General features: G+C 37.0%; 1 protein-coding gene across 6 annotated transcripts in view; it reads left to right on the top strand.

The window, feature by feature from the left end:
* The first annotated feature begins 3,776 nt into the window (after positions 1-3,776).
* The window catches only part of MCPH1 (microcephalin 1), a 382,408-nt gene continuing 362,937 nt past the window's right edge, over positions 3,777-23,247 (top strand). For 2 of the 6 annotated variants that reach the window (XM_074209529.1, XM_074209528.1), the window contains exons 1-3: positions 3,794-4,003; positions 9,265-9,356; positions 11,146-11,264. In XM_074209529.1, the coding sequence (XP_074065630.1) occupies positions 3,946-4,003; positions 9,265-9,356; positions 11,146-11,264 (269 nt within the window). In that variant the 5' untranslated portion in view covers positions 3,794-3,945. Of the gene's footprint in view, positions 4,004-8,814; positions 9,036-9,264; positions 9,357-11,145; positions 11,265-23,247 lie in introns of those variants that run through there. The other 4 variants (XM_074209531.1, XM_074209527.1, XM_074209530.1 and 1 more) reach the window with 4 other exon arrangements.

Genomic DNA, 23,247 nt, shown 5'->3' with positions numbered 1-23,247 from the left:
TTTCATTGGTTAGTTGCCAAAAGTTTTATGATTCTTTGTTCATTTTGTAAAAAATGCCCCCCAAATTTTGTATCAGGGTTGGCATTTGCAAGGATGCCATCCACCCAAGGGTTTTGTTAAGTTCCTGGAGAATTAAACTTCATTTATAAATTAACTTTATTATTTCATTTTTAGCCTAAGGAAATTATGGTAACAGCTTCTAGAAAAATAGTTTTGCCACTTGCTACTAAGAGCTTTTGATTGTCTTTTAACAGCCCTTGGTCTTAATTTCTTCATTAGTAAAATAAAGGAGTTGGCACAAATGACAACTTTGATTACTTATACTCTAAATCTATAAATTCTGGAATTATGCCCAAAGAATTATAAAAGAGTTGTATATCCAAAGAATTATAAAACTGTATATACCCTTTTTTCTCCCAACACTACTCAGGTGTATTTCCAAAAAAGGAAAAGGGGGGGAAAGGAAAAGAACCTATATGTTCTAAAAATATTTATAGCAGCTTTCCTTGTGATAGCAAAGAAAAGGACATTGAAGAGATGCTCATCAACTGGGAAATGGCTGAACAATTTGAGGTATTTGATCATTATGGAATACTACTGTGCTATAAAAAAATGATGAGCTCGATGATTTTAGAGAAACAGAAACGTTACACGAAATATTGAAGAGTGAAATGAGAAAAACCAAGAGAATATTGTGTACAGTAACAACAATATTGTTTTAAGAACAGCTTTGTTGATAAATGCATTTTGACTATTATAAATACCCAAATTAATCACAAAGGATTTAAGAAGACAATATCTGCATCCAGAGAAAGAACTGATATGGAATGTTTTATATACACATACACACAAAAACATACATATATGACTAATGATTGCCAATTCTAATGTGGGAGGAGGGAAGGAAGAAAAAAGGGAAAAATAAATTTATCTAACTTCATTATATATTTAAAAGGAATATTAAGTTGTATATAATAGTTTTGCAGTTCCTTGTGTAATCATCTTTTTATTCCTGTTTGACTATATTATGGAAATACTTGTTTTATTTCTTAAGTTCAGAATTAAAAAAAAATTTTAAAAGGACCTATGTATACAAAAATATAACAGCTCTTTTATGTTAGCAAAGAACTGGAAATTGAGGGAATGTCTATCAATTGGGAAATGGTTACATAAATTATAGTTATGAATATAATGGAATACCATTGTGCTATATAAGAAATGGTGAGTAGGTAAGACTCAGAAAAACCTGGACTTAGATAAACTCATACACAGTATTGTACACAATAAAAGCCACTTTGTGAGATGTTTAGCTATGAATGATTCAGTTTTTCTCAGAGATACAATGATCCAAGATGCTTCCAAAGGACCCATGATGGAAAATGCTATCCATATCCAGAGAAAGAACTAATGGTTTCTGAATGCTGCTCAATATATTGTTTTCACTTGATCCCCCCCCCCCCCCCAGATTCTTTTCTTCTTTTTGGTCTTCTTTCACAAAATTTTTTGCAAGTATGCTTTTTTTTTTAATTTTTTGCAAGGCAATGGGGCTAAGAGGCCTGCCCAAGGCCATAACTAGGCAATTATTGAATTATTGAGTGTCTGAGGCTGGATCCGAACTCAGCTACTCCGACTCCAGGGCCTGTGCTCTATCCACTGTACCACCCAGCCACCCCCAAGTATGCTTTACATGATTGCATATACATACACATATGCACACACATATATCAAATTGCTTACTCTGTTATGGGAGTAGGAAGGGGAAACGAAAAAATTTTTAAATTTTTAAAATTTTTAAATTAATCAAAAATTATCTTAGAATTTAAGTACCATAAAAAACACTCCATGCTTCATAAATGTTTAAATGATAAGAATTTGCTAACATTCAAGAACAGTCCATCTTCTCTGATTGCTAAATAAAACTAATCTCACATCTGCTCTTCTTCCAGTCCTACCAATTTCCCTATACCTCCTTCCAAAGCTTTTATCTAAATAAGGATGCAAAGAAAAATGTTAAAACTAGAGCAAACTGAAGGAAAACTGAAAAGAAATTAAGGTTTTTGAGTAATCTTTATCACCTCTTAACAAGGGTGTTTCTTTCAATTGCTTCTTTGTAGATTTACAAATGACCCAGGGATAGATAGCAAACAAGGTATTATTATTCATTCATTCAGCTGGACAAAGGCTTCCGGAGAGCCTACTAATTAACTCGATATAGGGCCTTGAAAAGGTTTGAAACAACAATGTCTCCAGGCACAAAAGTCTTAGGCATTTTTGCCCTGGCTGTGTGAAATTCTCTAAGTAACCAACTCAAGGAATGACATAGCTTGTTAGCTCTGTAGTTGTATCTTTATGTGGATCAAGTAAAAGGAAAAATTGAATAAAAATATCATGCAGATAATTAAATCATTGAAGACAGGAAATTTTACTCTTGAATTAAGTACAAGCAATCCCTTGGCTTGGGGTGGAAAATCTAATTTCCTGTTGCAATTGTTCCAGAGGGAAAAGAATTGCAGTCCAAAGTCTGATATCAAGTTTTTCTAATTGTTTTCTCATTTAATTCAGAAAGCTTTATTTGTTTACCTTTAATTCCCTAATCTAGATATAAAATTTTAAATGGATGGGACCTCCAAAGTAAATCCAGCTTCTTAACACCTACATGCCCATTAATTGCCATAAGTACTTGAATTAAATGAATTACATTTGAGGGGGCATTGGTTTCTTAGAGACTATCAAGAGTATCCTTAGAAGATAGGGGTGAAGTTGGATAGAGCACCGGCTCGGAGTACCTGGGTTCAAATCCGACCTCAGACACTTCGTAGCTGTGTGGCCTTGGGCAAGCCATTTAACCCCGTTGCCTCGCAAAAAAAAAAAAAAAAAAAAAAAAAAAAAAAAAAAAAAAACTAAAACAAAAAGAAAGAGGAGAAAGGGCCATCTCAAGCTGCTGGTAATAAATGCAGAGTGATTTCTGGTTTTGGTGGGCTCTCATTCCAAGCTGTGCCCCATTCGCCTCAGGTGGGAACTGCATCGTGGAGTTAAGGCACTTTTGCGTGCCTGTGGAGGCCGGCGCCCTCGCACTCCGCTCGGATCTCTGCAGACCTGGCTTGCCCGGCGGTGGAAGCACAGACCTTTCCTTTCCTGCTGGAAGGGAGGTCGCTCTTGAATGCCCTAATTTTGGAATTGAAAAAAAAATTGAAGTTCCGAAGAATCCATCGTCAGAATTCGCACCCCGGTCCCCCAGTTCTGATGCGGGGCTCCTCAGATCAGCCGGGCAGCTCGGGGCACTCTCCCGTCCCCGTGCCTCAGTTTCCCCGAAGCTCGGCTGCCAGCACGTGGGAGGTGAGTGATTAGGGACGCTCTTAGGGACCGGGCGGCTCCGCCCGCCGCGCCCTCAGCCAATGGCGAGCCCCGGAGCGGGGGGCGGAGCCGGAGCCGGCGGGAGGTTTGAAGAGGGAAGCGAGGCTCCGGTTGGGCTTCTGAGTCAGGCGGGCTGGTCGGCTCGCCGGGGTGCCGGGCCGGGAGCCGCGTGATCCGCTCCGGGTTTTGCCTCGCACCGTGCCGGGCGGCGTGGCGGCGGGCGGAGGGACGCCGGGTGCGTCACCGCCGCGGCTTCCCCCCCCCCCCCCCAGTAGCGCGTCCGGATGCTCGCGGGCGGAAGGCGTCTTCTGGCCCTGGAGAGCGGGGGCGGAGCTAAGCGGCGCTGCCGGCCTTTAAACGAAGATTGACAGGAGAGGGAGAGGAGCCCTTCCGGCCCGCCCCCCCCCCCGGCCCTCTCCACGCCTCCAGGGCTCCAGCCCGGATCGCCGCGAAAACCCGGACAAAGTGGACTTGATTTTAGAGGCTAAAAAATTAGGCCCGGCTTTCAAAGTTTGTCTCTGCGCAGGCGCAGTGTCCCGGAGCCGAAGGGACCTCGGGCTAGGGAGTAGCGAGCCTGGGCAGCTCCCGGCGATGGCCGCCCCGGGCCCCGCGAGCTCCCCGAGACCCGGGCCCGAGCCCATCCTGAAAGGTAGCGGGCCGGCGGGCCGGACGGCGCCCTCCCGGGGCAGCCCCGGGCTGTCGGGCCCCTCAGCCCGGGGTGGGGTGGGGGGCGGGAGGCCGGGCTTGTGGAAGGGCCAGGAAGGCCGCAGGGGCCCCTCCTGGGCAGGCCCGGACGCGTGGCCCAGCCCCACCGCACCCCTGGGCCTCAGGGTTCCCATCTGTATGACGCGGGGCCCGGGGCGGACCCCGGAGGCGCCCCCGGCCCGCCTTAACCTCTCCCCTCCCCCCCACACCCAGGTCCCCCGGGGCCAGGGACGAGGAAAAGGGCCCGGGTTCCAGTTCGGGCTCTGCCGCCCCGCCCGGGTGGTGCTGCAGGGACCCCCCAGCTCCCCGGGCTCGGCTTCTCTCCTAAAAGGGGGGAAAGGCGTGGAGCCAGGAGGACCTGAGATCAAGCCCGGCCTCAGACACTTCGTAAGGACCCAGCCATGTGGCCTTGGGCAAGTCACCGAGCCCCACTGCCTTGAAAAAACCTAAAAAAACAAAAAGAAAGGGGGCCTAAATGTACCTTTTAGCAGATTTCTGATAGTAAGAATTTGTTAAGCACGTGTTTCTAGTGGGCCAGATGTTTGGGGAGGTAGATAGAAGCTAAACAGAATTCCTGAGAATTCCTAGATTATTCGGGGGAGGAGTGGAGAGGAAAGACTTGTATGCATAGAACTAAATACTAAATTTATACAAAGTAATTTCCCATCTTGAAAATATTGACAAGTGGCAGAAGGAAACTTCCTGATCACAGGAGTCCAGGTGTGCAAAGTTAAGGATCTGGATGTAGGAGAACAGCCGGTTCAGTAAGTGTGGCCAGTCTAGGTCTTTGAAGGGCTTTGAATGCCATATAGATGAATTTGTGTATTTTTCTAGAGACAATACAGAGTCATTGAAATTTGGGGGGGGGCAGAAAGAAAGGTTTACCATGTGACAAGGTCAGGCTTGTGCTGTAGAAATATCACTTTGGTAGTTTGTGTAGAAGATAAATTGGAGAAGGTAGAAAGTGGATGAAGGGAAACCTGCAGTAGCCTGTTGACTGTACATGGAGGGAATAAACACTAAAGCAGGTGGAGTAAATACTATTTGCAACTAATTGAAAAACTTAAATTATTCTGAAGTTTCAAATTTGGTTGTCTGAGTTGGGATGGTTATGCTGTTCAGTTCTCTGAGCTCCTAATACCCTTCAGTTACAGGCTCTAAAAATCACAGCTATAGAACTGGAAAGGATCTTACAGGTAATGTCATCCAACTCCCTCATTTTACAGATCAAGAATTGAGTTTCAAGAAGATTAATAAAAGTAACAGCTGTATAACTGCGGTTATACAGCAGGAAGGGATCTTCCAGCTCTAAATTTACAATTCTAGGCCCAAGAGGGAGAAGCAAAGTTGCTGATGGGCCTTAGAAGACAAGTAACAGGGTTAGATGAATTGAGGTTGAAGGAGGCTGTCAGTCATAATGGCAATGAATGACTGAATCAGAGGACTAATTGGTTGAAAATGTTGAATAACCAAGATTGCCAGTAGCAATTATCTGGGGTGCCAAAGGCTGAAACCTTTTTCTTTTCACATCCAACTTCTTCCCAACAATCTATTTACTCCAATTTCAATTAAAGAAGTGGTCTTTCTACTTTAAAAGAATAGAATTCTTGACCCCTATCCCCTGCTACTTTCTCTGATTGTCCCCACCATCATTGCACACACTCTTTAATTTTCCAGCTCTCCTTATCTATTTGCTTCTTCTCAGCTACCTACAAACATGGGTGTGTCTGCTTTAATCTTAAATAAAAACATTGCTTGTGTGTGTGTGTGTGTATATTACATATATATATATATTTATATGTACATTTACATGTTATCTGCCCTCATAGAATGTAAAGACCTTGAGAGCAGTAACTGGATGATCTCTTAAAGGCATTTCAAATTTTCTTGTCTGAAAGAGAGCTCATCTTTTCCACAAAGCCTAAACCTTTCCTATATTTCTGTATGTCTGGTCAGGGTACCACTATCCTTGCAGTCTTCCAGGTTTATAATCTTAGACTTTTTCACAATCTTTGATTCCTCACACTCACTCCATATGTCCAAAAATACAAGCCTTGTCAAATCTTGTTATAACTACTTTAATAAAATACCTTTCTCTTCACTTAAATAGCCTCCACCCTATTTCAGACCATCATTACTTTGCCTTAGTCTGGTACTCTAGTGTTCTGAACACTGTGCCTCAAGCCTAAATCCTCCAGTCTTTTGTCAAAATTATTTTTCAAAAGCATATATCCTTCCATTTCCCTTCCAATCTCTGCACCAATCAAATATAAATCAGTCTTCTGAGCATTCAAAATACTTCACAGTGTGTGCACCATCCTATCTTTCTGAGTTTTCTTATGTTTTTCTCCTCTCCATGAAGCTGCCACAATAGCCTACTTGCTATCCCTCAAACATAACATTCCGCTTCTGTTCCCTTTGCCTGGGTTGCTGTCTTTCCTCACTTCTGCCTCTTAGAATTCTTGACTTTTTTTTTAAAGATTCTCTTCATGTGCAGTTGTACGTGATTACTTTCCATCTACACTATTTGTATCTTTTACTTATTTCTTTACATATTGTTTCCCACATTAGAATGTGAACTCCTTGAGGGTAGTACTTGCTTTTGTCTTTATATGCCTCCCACATAGTAAACACATGAAATATTGATTGATATATTAACTTCTGCTCCCTTTTCCTTAGCCTTTAACAAGTGGAATTACTCTAGATGGATGAATGGTATTTTAAGATTAAGAAGTGAAAGTCCAATTGAATCCCAGGCAGGGGAGAGGAAGGAAGGGAGGAAAGGAAGCCTAAAGTGACCCAGTAACTAGCAGTAGATAATAATTGTTTCCATTATATAAACTCTTTCCCTTCCCACTTTTAATCCCATACATTTATCTTTTCAAAGACTCTGTTCCATTTGTTTTATCCCCTTTATATCACTTGCTTTAGCTTTAAAAATCAAGGACTTTGCCATTTTTCACATTTTTTTTTGTATTGGCTTAAGCTTTAAAAAGCATTCTCACAACAGCTTTAAATATAACTATTCCTGTTTTACAGCTGAGTAAACTAAGGCAAGAGAGTTGCATTACCCAGGTTTCAGTTTGTAAATTTTAGCTAAGTTTCAAAAAATAATTATTGGCTCAGCTCTTCTGTTTTCCAGGTGTGCTTTTTTCATTATATTGTAGCAATAGGGCACAGTGGCATAGTGGAAAGTAGACAGAATTTGGAGTCATAGAACTGGATTCCAGTCATTGCTTGGCCTCAAACTATGTGATTGATATTGCTTTGCTTTGAGGATTTGATACAAAGCAGCTCCTTGAATATTTATCTACTGTTGTGGGATTCAGTGAAGTTTTGAAAAAAGAAAACACAAATGAATCCATTACTCTTAACAAGGGACTACTAGGTGGTAAAGTGGATAGAGCCTGAAGGCAGGAAGACCTGAGTTTAATTAGGATTTCAGACAATTACTATGTGATCTTGGGCAAGTCACTTAGCTTCTGTTTGGTTAACTCTACTGGAGAAGGAAGTAGCAAGCCACTTTTCATTTTCTTTGCCAAGAAAAGCCCCTGGTGTATCACAAAGAATTAGAACTGAGTTCTTCTGACTTTTGTGAGACTTAGTGGGATGGTCTACTGATAGGACTAACAGAAGCAGTACAATATGAACTCACTTCTGGGGTGGGATCACAGAGTAGAGTAGGGAAATAAAAGGAAGTCTAAGGATCTTCTGGCTACCTAGGAGAAACTCCCTGCTTACCTTTTTGTTTAGTGTTATTTTTAGGGTTTAGTGTGGTTTAATGGATAGAATGTTAGACTTGGAATCAAAGATCTGTGCTTGGCACATAATAGGAACTCACTAAATAGTCATTGATCAAAATTGGCTTGAACCCCTCAGGAAAGTGCCCTTGCTCTACTCCTTAAAAGCTTATATAAGTTTGGGCAAATCACTTAATCTGTTTGAGTCTTAGTATCCTCTTCTGTAAAATAGGATTAATAATGATTATATCTCAACAAATGCAAAAATAAAAAAAATGTATGTAAAGTCCCTTGTGAAACTTAAAAGCACTAGGTGAATTAGATAGTTTCATTAGAAGCTTATATCTTTCAGTTTTGTTTCCATTTAAACTTTTCTATAAAAATTAATGATATGCAAATGATTATGTAGAAGAAAAGGTACCTGAAAACTTACTTTCTTTTCTTGGTACATATATACATGACCTATCCATATTTGGGTCAAGTAGCATATGCATATAAAAATTAGACTTTTTAAGTAATGCCAATTTTTTAACTAATAAATCTTTTGTTATAACTCTTGTTGAGAGGTAAAGGAATGATTTGTACACCATGTTTCCTCTCTGTTCTCTGGTGAATATGTTTACGTAAGCAGTGAAACAACTAAAAAAAAAGAGCAGAGGAAAGAGATAAGGAGTTAAATATCCCCAAATTAGATAATCAACCTCTTCATAATTGGATTCCTTCATTAAGTATATCTTGGCTAGTTATATCTATATCTATATCTATATCTATATCTATATATATATATATATATATATATAGCTGTTTTTCAGTCACAGCCAACTCTTTTTTTGTTTTTGTTTTTTAGGTTTTTGTAAGGCAGTGGGGTTAAGTGGCTTGCTCAACGCCACACAGCTAAGTAATTAAGTGTCTGAGGTCAGATTTGAACTCAGGTACTCCTGGCTCCAGGGCCAGTGCTCTATCCACTGGGCCATCTAGCCCCCCCCCCCCCATATCCAACTCTTTGTGATCCCATTTGGGGCTTTCTTGGCAAAGATACTGGAGTTATTTACCATTTCCTTTTCCAGCTCATTTTAAAGATGAGGAAACAAAACAAGCAAAATTCAGTAACTTGCCCAGGGTCACACAGCTAAGTGTCTGAGGCCAGATTTAAATTCAGGAAGATGAAACATTCTGATTCTAGGCCCAAGATTCTCTTTACTGCACCACCTACCCAGTAGTAATATAATACATAAGGTACGTAAGATTATTTATAAAATAGAATTGGCTATTATGTTAATCAACATGAGATTGCTTCAGCTTTACTGGTAATGGCTTACTATTGACATTCCTGGTGAACATATTTAAAAAGCAAAGGTCAGAGAAGGGACTGCTTGACAAAATTAGTCTTTTGAAATCCTTGGGGAAAGGTTATTTGTATAAGTATTGTACGGTTCATGTTAATGTAGTATATTTCCTTTTTCAGATGTTGTTGCATATGTTGAAGTATGGTCATCCAGTGGAGTAGAAAATTATTCAAAAACTTTTGTGAATCAACTCCTGAGTATGGGAGCAGAGGTATGAAAAATTATTTTTATTTTTTATTTTTTCATTTTTAAAAACATCAATATGCATCTAACCTTTCTTTGATTTCTAATGAAAAGTACTTTTTTTCCCCTTTGTAAATTACTAGTGAACCTAGGACACAGAAGAGATCAGGTGACTAAGTATTGCATAGATTATTGGATCATAGATTAAGAGCTGACAGGGAGCTTCCAGATCTTTGAATCCATCCTCCTCATTCCAAAATGTTAAAGCCCAGAGAAGAAAAGCAGCTTGCTCAGAAACACCAGGGTATAAGTAGCAGAGGTGAGATTAGAATGCCAGGGCATGGCCATTCTATTATTATACCAGGCATTTTATTATTACTACTCCAAAGGAATTATATTGATTCTTTCATTGCTGTGGAATTTTACTGAACCTAAGTACCTTTAGTTAGTAGATCTTTATTTCAGTTAATCAATTGTTAAATATTTATTAATTGCCTAGAATGTACCAAGTACTGTGCTTGAATAAAGGATCAAAAAAGACTACATTTTCAGCCCTGTAGGACTTTTCATTCCCAGAAGCCTGGAAGGGAAATGACATGCACATATTACAAACTGTGTAACAGATACAAAATAACATTGCAGAGGAGAGGGAGACCCCATCATCTGGAAGACCATGAAAGACCTAGTGAAGAACATGAGGCAGGCATGGTTTAGATTAAACATTTGTTATTATGATTTTTCCTGCTGTGGGCGGTAGGTGGTTTGGAGTGGGGAGACATCTGAGTCTTCAAGTTCAGTTATAAGACTATTGTTCGTGACTAATCGAGAGTTTTATTAGGGTTGGTAACTAGATGTGTGCCTATGTGAATGGAGAGAAAAGACTGCATGTGAAAGGTATGATTGGTAAGTGAGAGTGAACTTGGGTGTTTGGAAAGATGGTGGGACCTTTGATAAAAAATTGTCCCCCCCAAAAGAAAGAAATGAAATAGATTTAGTGGAACAGTTCTGAATCATTTTTTTTCATCCTGTGATACTATGCCATAAGAAATGATGAATTTAAATCATGTACAGAAACATGGGAAGACATTTATGTGAATTGATAGAGCAAACAGAACCATGAAAACAATACATATATGACAACAAATGGAAACAACAAACCTGAACTTAAATCACTGTACTTAAAATGATCAGGCTTGTACTCTAAGAAGAAGTGAATAAAAAATGCACCTTTCTTCAATCTTTATCGTGATCATTGATCATAAAATTCAGATGTTGGAAGGGTCTATAACAGAAAAGAATCTGCTATAACTTCCAAGAGGTCAGATTTATGGTGGGGGACTTAAGGGTCTGTAACATTTGTATGTAGTTTCAGTTGGTACATTGTTCAGTTTTAATTAATTGCTTTTCCTTTTTTGTTACAAGCTATATATGACTTGCTGATAAGGGAAGTGGCTAAGATTATATTTAGAAACTAAGTCCAGGTAAAAACTAAAGATACTAATGAAAGTTAAAAATTTTAAATTGAAAAGTAATTCTCCCTTTAGCAATACTTTGTCAAAGATTCCTGATCTTATTCTTGTCTGTCTTTTTAGTAAATCTAATATTCAGGTCATATAGCCAATTTGAGTTAATATGGTATATACCAAACTGCTTTTGCAGTTTTTTCTTGGATTTATTAAATGTTGGTCTCCTATTTTTTATTCTTTATCTAGTATATTACATTAATCTATTTTTCTTTTTGTAATTTTATTTGATAAATTCATGGCTTTAAGTATTAAATAATAATTTGCACATTCTCTTTCATTATGATTCTACAGGTTTCAAAAACTTTTAACAGAAATGTAACTCATGTCATATTTAAGCAAGGCTATCAGAGTACTTGGGACAAAGCACAAAAGTATGGTGTAAAGCTCGTTTCAGTCCTGTGGGTTGAAAGGTGAGTACTATTTAAGTAATTTTTAAGTCAGGATCTTGGAAATGGACTTTTTTTAATTTTCAAAACATAAGGAATATTAAATCTTTGTAGAACACCTTTGCTATGAGACTGTATGCTTATTTTGCAATAGTATTTCATTTTGATGACTTAGAATAATAATTCCAGATAGTTTTTAGTTTTAGAGAAAGTTAATGTTATACTTTAAAACATATAAAGGCATTCTACTTGTTCACATACATTCCAGAGCCAGGTAGATCAGGGTATTATTATATACCCTATGGGCACAGTTTGCATTTTGGATCTTGAATTTTTCTTCCTGACAAGAAGCAAGCTGACTTTACCTCCTGTATTCCCCTTGCCTTCAATACTGCCTTAGTATGAATAATTTATGAAGTGTAAGGACCAGTTTTTGTTTTGTTTTGTTTTGCTTTTTTGGACAAAGAGTTAGTGTGAGGAAAGCAATATGAGTTAACTATACCTCTTACAATACACTACTGAATTCCCCTGAGGGTCATGGAACATTTCCATAATCCCTTAGTCTTGTCTTTTGTTATTTTTAGAAATGGTTTTGATAGCTCACTTTTATAAAACCTTGAAGTATTATAAAGTGGTTTACACACATTATCTTATTTGATTAGAATAAGAATACCACAGATTGTTCCTTAAACGTTTATTTGTACTCCAGTACACTTCTAGTGTTTGATTAGACTGGGAAGGGAAGAAAAAGGAGTAAGTTTTTATAGCCAGCAGAGAAAGGCCTAGAGAGGCTAGAATTTTATATTAAGATCCAAAAATGTCTGTTCTATGTAGTAAGGATGACTAGTTCTATGTAGTAAGATGAATCTTGTTTATTTTAACTCCTGGAATGGAATGAACCTAAATGCTATTTCCAAGCTCCATGGTTCCTGGGTCAATTGATTGGTTCTGGGACTATGAAGAATCATGAGTTGACTCTATAGTTATCAGTAACATGGCATCATATTAACATTATCACAGTAATGAAGTTTGCTGGTGTATTTGATACAAACCATAAACACCTATTATGTATAAGTTAGATATTGGGTTAAGTAAATATTTTATATTGTCTCATTTGAGCTTCACAATGTTCTGAAAGATCAGATGGTATTATTATTCCCCAAGAAGTTCCAGGCCCAGTGCTTTGTGTATCACTCATTAGAGAATGTGTAAATAAGAATAAAAACTGTTTTTAATAATACCTTTGTATTTCATCCATATTGGAGACTCATTTAGTGATAGATTATTTTTTTCTATATCCTGTGGCTCCTTTTGGACTTTAATATTTGGTTGATACAAGTCTAACATGCAGCCTGTCCATCTTTTATTCTTCTTTCTTACTATTGGTTTCCCTGCCTAAATTTTTTCTGCATTCCAATACAACCTCCACACACCATTTCCAGAATGATATTCTGATTATTCAAATATAACCATGGTACTCTTCTGAAGAGTGCCTCTTTAGTCTCTAGAATCAAATACAAACCTCTCTACGTGGCACTGAAAACTTTCATAATGTGATTCCACCCTACCTTTCCAGGGTTTATTATCTATGACTCCCATTGCTATACTCCATAGTCTAGTTAAACTGGCCTATTTAGTCTCCAAGTACACCCCTTGTCTCCATGCCTGGAATTCTCAACATCTCTTCTTAGAATCCCTAGCTTCTTCTGCTCCACTCAGTTGCAGCCTCTCATCTTTTCTGGCTTTCTTGTCCCTATTCCGAAATTACTTTGCTCACATTCCATCTGCATACTCCTGGCATCTCCTTTAAATGTGAGCTTCACAGGCTGAGTGATTTGCTGTGCATGGCAGGACCTCTTAGCAGTAAATGCTGAGGATCCTAAGGTAACGTGGAGGCATGGAAATTAGAGGATTTTAAGTCTGAATCAAATACACAGACAAATTAGCATCATTGCGTTGATATTAATGTTTTGTTATTGATAAAATAGAGTCAATTCATGATTCTCCATGGTTATTTAATATTCATGCATTCAGTAAACCTCCATTAAAATTTCTTCTATATGTCAGGCTCTCACTGATTGACCAATAATAGGTGCCAGGTCAAGCTGGGCTTGGTCTTTGTTTGGGCTCTGATTGGGTCAGAGTAAATATAAATAGTATTTGTTTTGGCTTTGGCCAGAAACCCTGAGGGTCTTTCTCCCTCTCTGTTTTTTTTTTTTATTAAGGTAAAAAAGGTGGTCCTTTGCTTCATTTTTTTTATACTTAATCTAATTAGAGAATGGGTATTGTTGCTGTCCAACTGAGACCTATTCAGGACTTAACTCAAAAAGACCAAGATCTCCCCCTATACTCAGGGTTGTCTCCAGTTGTTCTGACCCATATTTGTCCATTGGAACCAGATGGCTCTAGAGGAGAAGTGTGGCTGATGATTTTGCCTAGCCCTCCCTCACTTCAGTTCAACTCACTTTCATGTCATGGCATCACATCCATGATGTCATGGTCCTCTTTGAGAATAAAGAGCAAATAATAACAATTATATAAGCGAGACACTGCTAAAAGCTGGGGGATACAAAAAGAGGCAAAAGAGTCAGAGACAACATGCAGGCAAATATATCCAAAACAAACTATACATACATACATATATATATATATATGTGTGTATATATATATATATATGTGTGTGTGTGTATATATATATATATATATATACACATATATATATATATGATAAATTAGATTTAATAGAGGGAAAGAAAGCACTGGAATAAAAGAAGTTAGGAAAGACTTCTTGTAGATGTTGGAATTTCAGATGAAATTTAAAGGAGGCTGGGGGTTCAATAGTGGGAGCAAAGAGGGAGAACACTTTAGGGAATGACAGAGAGCTAGTAAAAATTGCAAAGTCATAGAATCCTTTGGTCCAGGAACAACCTTGGAGCTTGGGAATAGCCATTCAAGTCTACTCCATTCCTAAAGTTACATTAAACAAGATCTACCCACACTGTGTAGAATTGACCACTGAATCTTATTATAAAAATCCTAGAGTCTTTATTTCTTCTGAACTGGTTTATAAAAACTTTACCACTCTCTAACTGCTGGAAGCTATATAGACACTTCATGCTATAGAGAGAAAATATTTGGAAGCTAGAGTTAGTCATATTTGCCTTTGTGTTGTTTGCTACTTTTGTCCTATATTTTGCTTGATACTTGCATATATGTATATGAGTTTCTGTGTATATGTGTATGTATGTAAATGGGTCTTTTCTGTCCTTGAGGAGGTTGGGTTTCCTTTGCAATTTTCTTCCTGCTTTTTTGTATCTTGCTGAAGGGATTTGGGAGTTCCTGAATTTCTGAATGAATAGAAATGACCTCAGGTTAATAGTACTTAGACTGATATCAGTATTTCTGAGATCCAGTTTAAATTTTGCAATTTAAAAAAGCTCAGGAGAAGATCATTGAATTATAGATCTAAAATTGTAGGAGACTAAATTTCTTTTATTGTCCCCATTATATAAAAATGAAAACAGATTTAGTGAACTTAAACGACTTTACCAAAGTTAAAGGGAAACAGGATTTGAACCCAAGTCCTGTGACCACAATTTCATTGCTCTTTCCATAGCATCTTCCACAGTAGGAATAATAGAAATTCAGATTAAAAAATTTATGGAGAAAATTCTTTCATTTTTTTATAACACTGAAAATCTATTATAGTCAAGGAAGACTGGTTCTGGAATCAAAGGCTCTGGATTCAAAGCCCACATCTGATAATTGCCATGGACAATTCCCCACAATCTCGTTGGGTTTCCGTTTTCTCGTTTGTATTATTTTTTATTTTAGAAGCAAATAGCCCCTTCCAAACTAGGTTCCTTCCAAATCTAGATCTGGGGTCCTAGGAACCTTTATTCAAGTATTGGAGAGCTGTAATACCAGCTAATTGAAAGTTCTTTTCATTCACTCTGACAACTCATTGTTAGAAGTGTTTTCTTTTGGACTAGGTATTCTATAAAAAGTCTCTAATAATTCTGAAATTCTATGGTTTTTATTCCCCAAATGCAAAGAGAAGTAGAAGAAAGACAGAAGAATAGGATAATAATAGGTCATAATCCTTATGTTAACTCTTACTTTAGAGGCCTAGCCAGCCTCTGATTCTTTAAAGCATTCCCTGGGTAGGGCTTCCTGAGGGGACCTGTAGGTTTTGCACCTCCATGGCAGTAATTTCTCTTTTCCACAGTTCCTCTGTCTTCACAGTTCATCTAGCTACACTAGGGCTAGCTATTTTGTAAGAAGCTTCTGATTAGGAGTGATTTTATTCTTTGGCTTTCCATCTCCTAGAACAGTGCCTCACACATAATAAAAAATGCATCTTGATTCATACCTTTCCAAGTCATACCTTTCCAAGACAGTTGTTGTTTCACCAAATATTGTTTTGCCTTTTGCAGTTTTTAGCAGATAGTATCACAGTCTTATCCTACTCCTTTATCTCCCTGTAATTTTCCTTTCCTTCCAACAGATGTCTTCTCTGCAGTCAGCCTTCCACTTCAGTTCCCAGTAGATGTTGATAGCTTTTCCTCATTCTCTGGTGGGGAGGAGTAGGGCAGACAATTTGACATACCTGTCTTTGCATTGCTTTCCATGTCCAATGAGGTGCCTCCATTTTGCATTTCTTGGCTTGACACATGAGTCTTTACAAGGGGTTCTTCATTTACTTGTTTGCTTATCACAGTTTTTATCCTCTGTCTCTAGCAACCAGTAGGCCTAATAACAAGCATTCTTAACCTATTTTGTGTAATGTATCCCTTTGACAGACTGGTAATGCCTAAGGTCCCCTTCTTAGAGTAATGTTTTTTAAATGTAATAAAATGAAATATATAGAAGTATAAAGGAAACCAGTTATGTCTAAATAAAGATATGATTTTTTTCCCATTCAGGTTCATAGGACCCTTAAGAAACCTTGGTCTGGTTGCTTGAGGGAGATCTTTGCTCTTATGGTTGTCTCTTGGTTGATCTCAATTTCACCTAGAAGATCTGAGTTGTTCACATTTTTCAGACTCTTTGTAGTATCATTCTAGGGCATGATTTTTAAGCTTTTTTGTGGCATGGATCCTTTTTTTCAGTTTAGTGAAAGCTATGAACCCTTTTTCAGAATGCTTATAAATGCACAAAATGAAATATAGACTTGCCTCCCAAAAAACAAACCAAACAATTATGTTGAAATAGTTATTTCTTAAGTTCATCAACTCAGATTACAAATTCTGATATAGGGGAAAGAAGAGTTAGTCTTTTTTCTCTATTGGGTTTCTCTACTCATTTAGCTATAGGATATTTTCTTACCTATCCCAATGGCTCTTCAATCAACACATAAAACATTTTAGATTTTTGTTGTTGACAAGTCTTTTCAGTCATGTTCAATTCCTTATGAACTCATTTGGAGTTTTCTTGGAGAAGATATTGGAGTGGTTTGCCATTTCTTTCTCCAGCTCCTGCTTATTTTACAGGTGAAGAAACTAAAGCAAACAAGGTTAAGTTACTTGCCTGAAGCTGGATATGAAATCAGGTTTTCCTGGCTCCAGGCCTAGGATTCTATCCATTGAGCTACCTAGCTAAGGGTTTTTTCATTGTTTATGTATTTTTTAAACTGTCTTCCAATACAGGGAATTATTTAAAAATTTAAAATTAAAATAAGTTTTTAGTCATTAATCCTGACTTTCCACAGAAGCTTCTATTTGTCAAAAGATAAGTTTCTCAAAACTATATTCCTAGTAAAAGATTGATTTCTTTGGAGAGTACTTAAGTCTTCACATATCATTAAGTAAGAAATTAAGACTCCTGGGTATATGCCCCTATGTTAATTTAAAAACTCAGGACATTGATACAGGATTCTGGATAACTGGTCCATCCAGGAAGAGATCAGGATGATTGGTTGGTTCTTGTCTTTCATTATTGAAAACCACCAAAATACCATCACTGTGTTTAATCACCAAAATGAAAAATTACAGTGTGTTCAACTGTGGCTGATCAGACCACTACAAGCTCAGAATGCTCTACCTCTGGTCAGGCACGTGAACACCTGAGGTGGGTACTCTAAACCTCCGAATGTCACAACAATGGCAGTTTTTGAGGAGCAGTTTGGGCAGAGATATTGTGCAGCCCTAATTGTTAGGCCACAAAAGAGATTAATAATTTTCCCTATTCTCTGTTTTTGCGTAAGTTTCCCCTCTTTCCCAGTTTGAGCATGATCATCACCTTAATGGACTCCATCTATAGGATTAGATGATAAATTGTAGAGAATTAAATTTCACATCTAATCTAAACTTTGTTAAATTTGTTTTAATCCTATATTTTTAAGGGTTTTTAAAACAGTTTTAGGGTTCACACATTAATCTCTAGATTTTCTTGCCAACATAGTTTGAATGTTAAAAAGCCAATAGATTAAAAAAAGTCAATATGTTTCTACCCCCCCATCTAGTATCTTAGCTCAAGGTTTAGGATCCTCTGACTGACCTTAGGTCTAAGACAGGCTGTCCAAAATGTGGCCTGTGGCCTCCTGTGGATAAGCCAAACAAGTGCAGAGCTCTCACTAAAATGGCAAATCAAAATATATTGTCTACTGTTTCAATAAAAACTTTTAAAAGTAAGGTTGGACAGCTCTGATATAAGGCAGTGGTGTCAAACTCAAAAAAAATTGATCCCTGTGACCTGCATATTTGCTTAGAAAGGCAGAAATTAATATTATATATGCTATATTATATTTTGATTTATTTTTAACCATTTCCCAATTGAATTTTAATCTGATTTGGCAAGCAGCTACTATGCTTTAAGTTTGACACCTCTGCTTTGTAGTGTAAAGTCAGAAAGAAGACTTCTAAATCTTATAAAAGGAATACTGAGAGTTGTCTTTTGACTTACTTTTACAGTGAAATATTATATTTTATTGTATTTTTACTCATTCTATTAAATATTTCCCAATTGCCTTTTCTGGTTTAGAATACTCTCAAGAGTGTTGTGGATTGTATGCAGAAGGATGTTTAATTCATATTCTGTAATGAGTTTCCATGTCTCTGAAGTTCTCTCACTTCCTTTTAGATAAGGATTCTCACCTCTCACCTTGATACCTTGAGTAAGAAAGGTCATCTGATCTTCAAATTTTTTTTTCTCTAAGGCTTCACCCCCTACTTTACTGTCCTAGAAGTCCTCTTTCCTTGCCCTTAATCAGTCAGCATTTATTAAGAGCCTATTGTATTTCATGAACTGTGCTCTAGTAACTGGAACTGAAAATTTGAAAGTCATGTTGTTTCTGCCTTCTGTTTGAGAAGTTTTCAAACATGTTTCGTTTCTTTCTTCCCAGTTGATTTTCTTAGAAATACTATTTGCGAACAGTTTGTTCTGTTCATATCTCCATATAGTGCTCTAGACTGAGATTTTTCATAGCTGGAGACATGTAGCATTAGCTTTGAACTTGGGTTTCACATGCAGCCATCTGCAAGATTCCATCAGACTGAAATTCATTTCAAATCAAAGACTTTTACCTATGTTATTCTTTCCAACTTCGTTTCCTAAGGCTTCCAGTTTACTGGCAGAAGTAAGGTAACAGATTCTGGGACCAGAGAATATTTCATTTATTTTGCTAGCCTTATTAGTTAACCAACTTCTCCGTATTCTTTGATGGAATTAATTACTCAACTGCAACCAACCAGGCAACCAGTTAATGTAATCTTAACCTCTTGGTGCTGAAAAGTGAGGTAATTCTCCCTCCTTTGAGGATAATATACTTTTAAATTTTAAAAGATTAATTTTATTCCAAGCAGATTATTAATTAGTACTGGACTAAAAGCAAAATCATCAGGTTTTTAAAAAGTGAACATTATTATGACAAGAGCATTGTAAATTGAAACAAAATTTACTAGCATTTAAAATGAAAAGTTAATTTGTTAGTTTTTGCAAGTAGCTTTTGAAATAATAAAACTGCCAAATGACATTTATATAGTGCTTAAAGAATTACAAAGTGCTTTTTTTTTTTACATGAGTTTGAGTATGACCTCATATCTTGTGAGATAGGTACTAACAGGTATTTTCTAGATGAGGAAGCAAGCTGAGAGAAGACAAGGACTTCCCCTGAGGTATATAACCAGTAATTATCTAATGCAAGATTCAAACACAGGTCTTACTGACTTTTAATACAGTGTTCTGTCTGTTTCTCCAATTGCAGCTACATGTTACAAAATAACTTTTTTATTTTAATCCTTAACCATTTTGGTGTTGATACTCTGAAAAGCTGAACTTTTACTATGTAAGATCGCTAGATGTCACTAGAGGCTTATTTTGTTTTGCTGCTTCTGGATACAGTGTCAGCTGAGAAACAAGATAAAATTGACTTCCCCCTTCTGTGGATGGGATGGATGATTTATCAAGCAGTAGTGATAATCTTTTATGAGATTCAGATGGAACAGGAAGCAGTAATCTTCAAAATCAGTTTGACCCAAGTTATAGCCGTTGCAGGAAAATACGGTTCATGGAGTCAACTATATGACTTCTCCTTAAATTTGGAAGCAGAAAAAGAAAATTACCACCTTCCTATCTTAAAACTGGTTTTTTTTTATAGTATTGTTATGAGGATTATATAATTTAACTGTTTTGATAGGTATCTGGTCTCATTGATTAATAGGCATACCCTCCAAAGATACAGATCATCATCCACACCTCATTCTGAGTCACTTATTCATGTCCTTTTATTAATTTCTCATGGGTCCTCTACCCAGTATACTAGGAGCTTACTTTTAGGTTTTGTTATAGCAAAGTAGCAACTTTGATGCTCTTGTTTATTAGCAAGGTTGAATTGAAATCACTGAAAATTTCTTGAAAGATGTAGTAAAAAAAAAACTTTGTTTCTGATTGTTAATGTCAAATGAGGCAAAAAAAACAGGGAGAATTGTAATTACCAAAGATGTTTGCCACAACTGTGGAAGATACAAACTTCTGTCATTGGCATAGAAAGCCATATATTTATTCCTTCTCCACCCTAATATCCACACTGACTCCTCCCTTTATATTCTAGCTAAACCATCATCTTAGATGCAATTTATCTTGTATATCTATGCCTTTGCACAGTCAGACTCCCATTGCTGGAATGTTTTTCTTTTCTCTACATCACAGAATCTGTCTTCCTTCAGAAGCACAGCTCAGATACCACCCCTTAATGAAGGTGTTTCTAATCCCAACAACTATTCATATTTTCTTGCCAGAATTAATTTTGCATATTCCCTGTCTAGATTTAATGAAAAGTAATATCTTAACATCTAAATCCACCTGTAAAACAAAACTATAACATGTATAAAATAACAACATTAATGAAATTAGTTTGTTGTGTAGGCCTGGCTTTTGGCTCAATATTTCTCAAAATGTATAATCTTTATTGACACTGCTACTTACAACTCTTTTTCAATTATTTATCTTTTTTCTTTTATAATGTCTCTGTCATGCTCTCCGATTGAGCAATTAAAAAAAAAAATAGAATAGAGCCCTCAGTATTTATATGCATACATATACTTGTCTGTGATGGTGCTTTTCCCTTCCTCCCCAGTAGAACATAAGCTTCCTTAGGATATAGACTTCTTTTTTTTCCTTTGAATCCTCAGTGCTTAGCATTGTCTCTGGTACATAGTAAAAGCACTCTAAAAATTTGTTGAACTGAAGTGATTCTTTAGGATTATTTTTAACTTAGGGTTCCTTTTGCCTAGTGAACTTTCCATTTTTTCTTATAAGGTCCTTTGGTTTGTGGGAGATATTCAGTACTGTGGCAGAGATAATCATGTGTTTTTGTTGTAGCAAAGGGTTTTGTGTGCCATTGCACCGGTTTCATGCCCTGGGAATCTCTGCTTTGCCTCAATAATTATCTTTAAATGCTGTGGGATTATAGAAGCATGAGATAAAATCATTGCTGAATAATACCTTATTAAATTTATCATCACAAGACTATATTTTAGGCGTAAAAAATGGTTAGGTGGTGGTAAGTTGATGGGAAAACTGAGAGAGTAAGCATGATGTTAGTTAGAATAGTCAGTCAATAAACTTTTTTAAATTACTATAAAAACCTGAAAGATTTTCCTTGGAAAGAATAATGAATTGTGAATCACAGGATCTAATCCTGCAATGTCGCTTTGCTGCATGCTACTTTATGGCCTTAGACAACTCACTTTATCTCTCAATCTTTATTTATTCAGTGTAAGTAAGAGATGTATTATCTTCCAGGAAAGTTTGTTATAAAACCATTAATGTATATAATGCACTTAGCAAACTCTAAAGCATTATGGAAATATAAGATGCAGGCTGAAGGAGAATTTAAAGAGGGTGTGAGCAAAAGATACTGGGTGAGAGAAACATGATTAGTATGGATCTGTGTTTAGCATGGTTGCTCATATATAGCCTATATTAGATTGCTTTCTGTCAAGGGGGAGAAGGGAGGAAAGAGGAAGAAAAATAAACTCAAAATTTTGCAAAAAGTGCTTGTTGAAAACTACTGTTGCATGTAGTTGGAAAAATAAAATATCAAAAAAAGACATTGGGTGAGGACAAATACACTATGTTAGGGAAAATGAGGACAATGGCCTAAGTGTAGTATGGATGAGTGAATAGTAATGACTGAAGGAGAGAGTGAGGCTGATGACTGTACAACTGCCTCACTTAAATCTAGTTCCCTCAAATGTTAGTACATTATGTTTCTGATGTCTTTGCTCACCTTTGAAAACAAGGACCAACAACATCAGTGAGATCTGATGGGTAGGTTGAAACTTATTTCATATCATCTTTGTCACCACTGCCACATTGAAATAAATTCAAGATTAAAAATGGACAAGAATAGGGTTGGCTTGAGGAGCAAAATAGAATTGGGTGAGGAATACAAATAGTTCTAGACTGAAGTAAGGTGGCAATTGAGGTTAGGGAGATGGCCTATAGAATGAGCAGGAACATATGGAAGGAAAGTTCTCATGGTTCAGCCTGTTTTACTGTAAACAACCTGCTTCTTTGGATTTTTACTGGTCCTGTGATAAAAGTAGTCATCTCTATTCTTTGCGATATCTCCTATTAACCACTAGATGGCAAAATTTTACCATCTTTAATTTTAGTAACAAAATAGTGAAGTGTTAAATCACCAAAGAATATGTTATTTCTTGAATAGAGTGTTCATAAATATTTTAGTTATTTTCATAAAAATGAATAATAGGGTAGTTCTGAAAATAAAATCTTGAAGACTGTGTAATTATGCAATGAAATAGTGCCATTGAAATCAGAGCACTTCAGTTCAAATTTAGACCACTTATGTGATTGCATAAATCGCTTAATATCTTCGAGCCTCAGCTTCCTCATCTGTAAGATGATAGTGTTGGGCCTTGTTTATTTATTTTTTCATTTGTCCTTGACTCTCCATGACCCTCCCCATCTTTTTGGCAAAGATCCTGAGTGGTTTTGCCATTTCCTTCTCTTTTTCATTTGACATATGAGGCACTGAGGCAAGCAGAGTTAAGTGATTTGCCCCAAGTCATCCAGGTATCTGAGATCAGATTTGAACTCTTTTGACTCCAGGTTGCCACCTATCTGGTATAGACTGGAAGGGTTTTAAATCACTCAGCAAGCATTTATTAAGCTCTCACTTTTTTTGTAAAGCATGGGGATGCAAAAAAAAAAAAAGGCAAAACTACAGCCCTCATTTTCAAAGAGCTTGAATTTTAATGGGGTAGATAACATGTAAGTTGCAAACAGATAAAATAGATTTAAAGGAAGATAATATCAGAAGGAAACTGAGGGAAAGAGGTAAGGGGGGCAGAGCATTTCAGGCATTAATCTTTAAAACTGGGAAGATCAGTTAGTCTTCTTTTTTCTTTTTTTTTAAATTTATTTTTATTCTCATTTTGTACAAATTTTTTTTACATTAATAAAATATTCTTGTTTACAAGTAAACAAAATACCCCTCCCCCCATGAATATTAGATAAACTTGCTTGGGCGAAAAAAGTAAAG

This window comes from Macrotis lagotis, chromosome 1, assembly GCF_037893015.1.
Source record: "Macrotis lagotis isolate mMagLag1 chromosome 1, bilby.v1.9.chrom.fasta, whole genome shotgun sequence".
Taxonomy (NCBI): Eukaryota; Metazoa; Chordata; class Mammalia; order Peramelemorphia; family Peramelidae; genus Macrotis; species Macrotis lagotis.
Note: the sequence above shows the minus strand (reverse complement) of the source record. Positions and strands in the feature narration are given on the sequence as shown.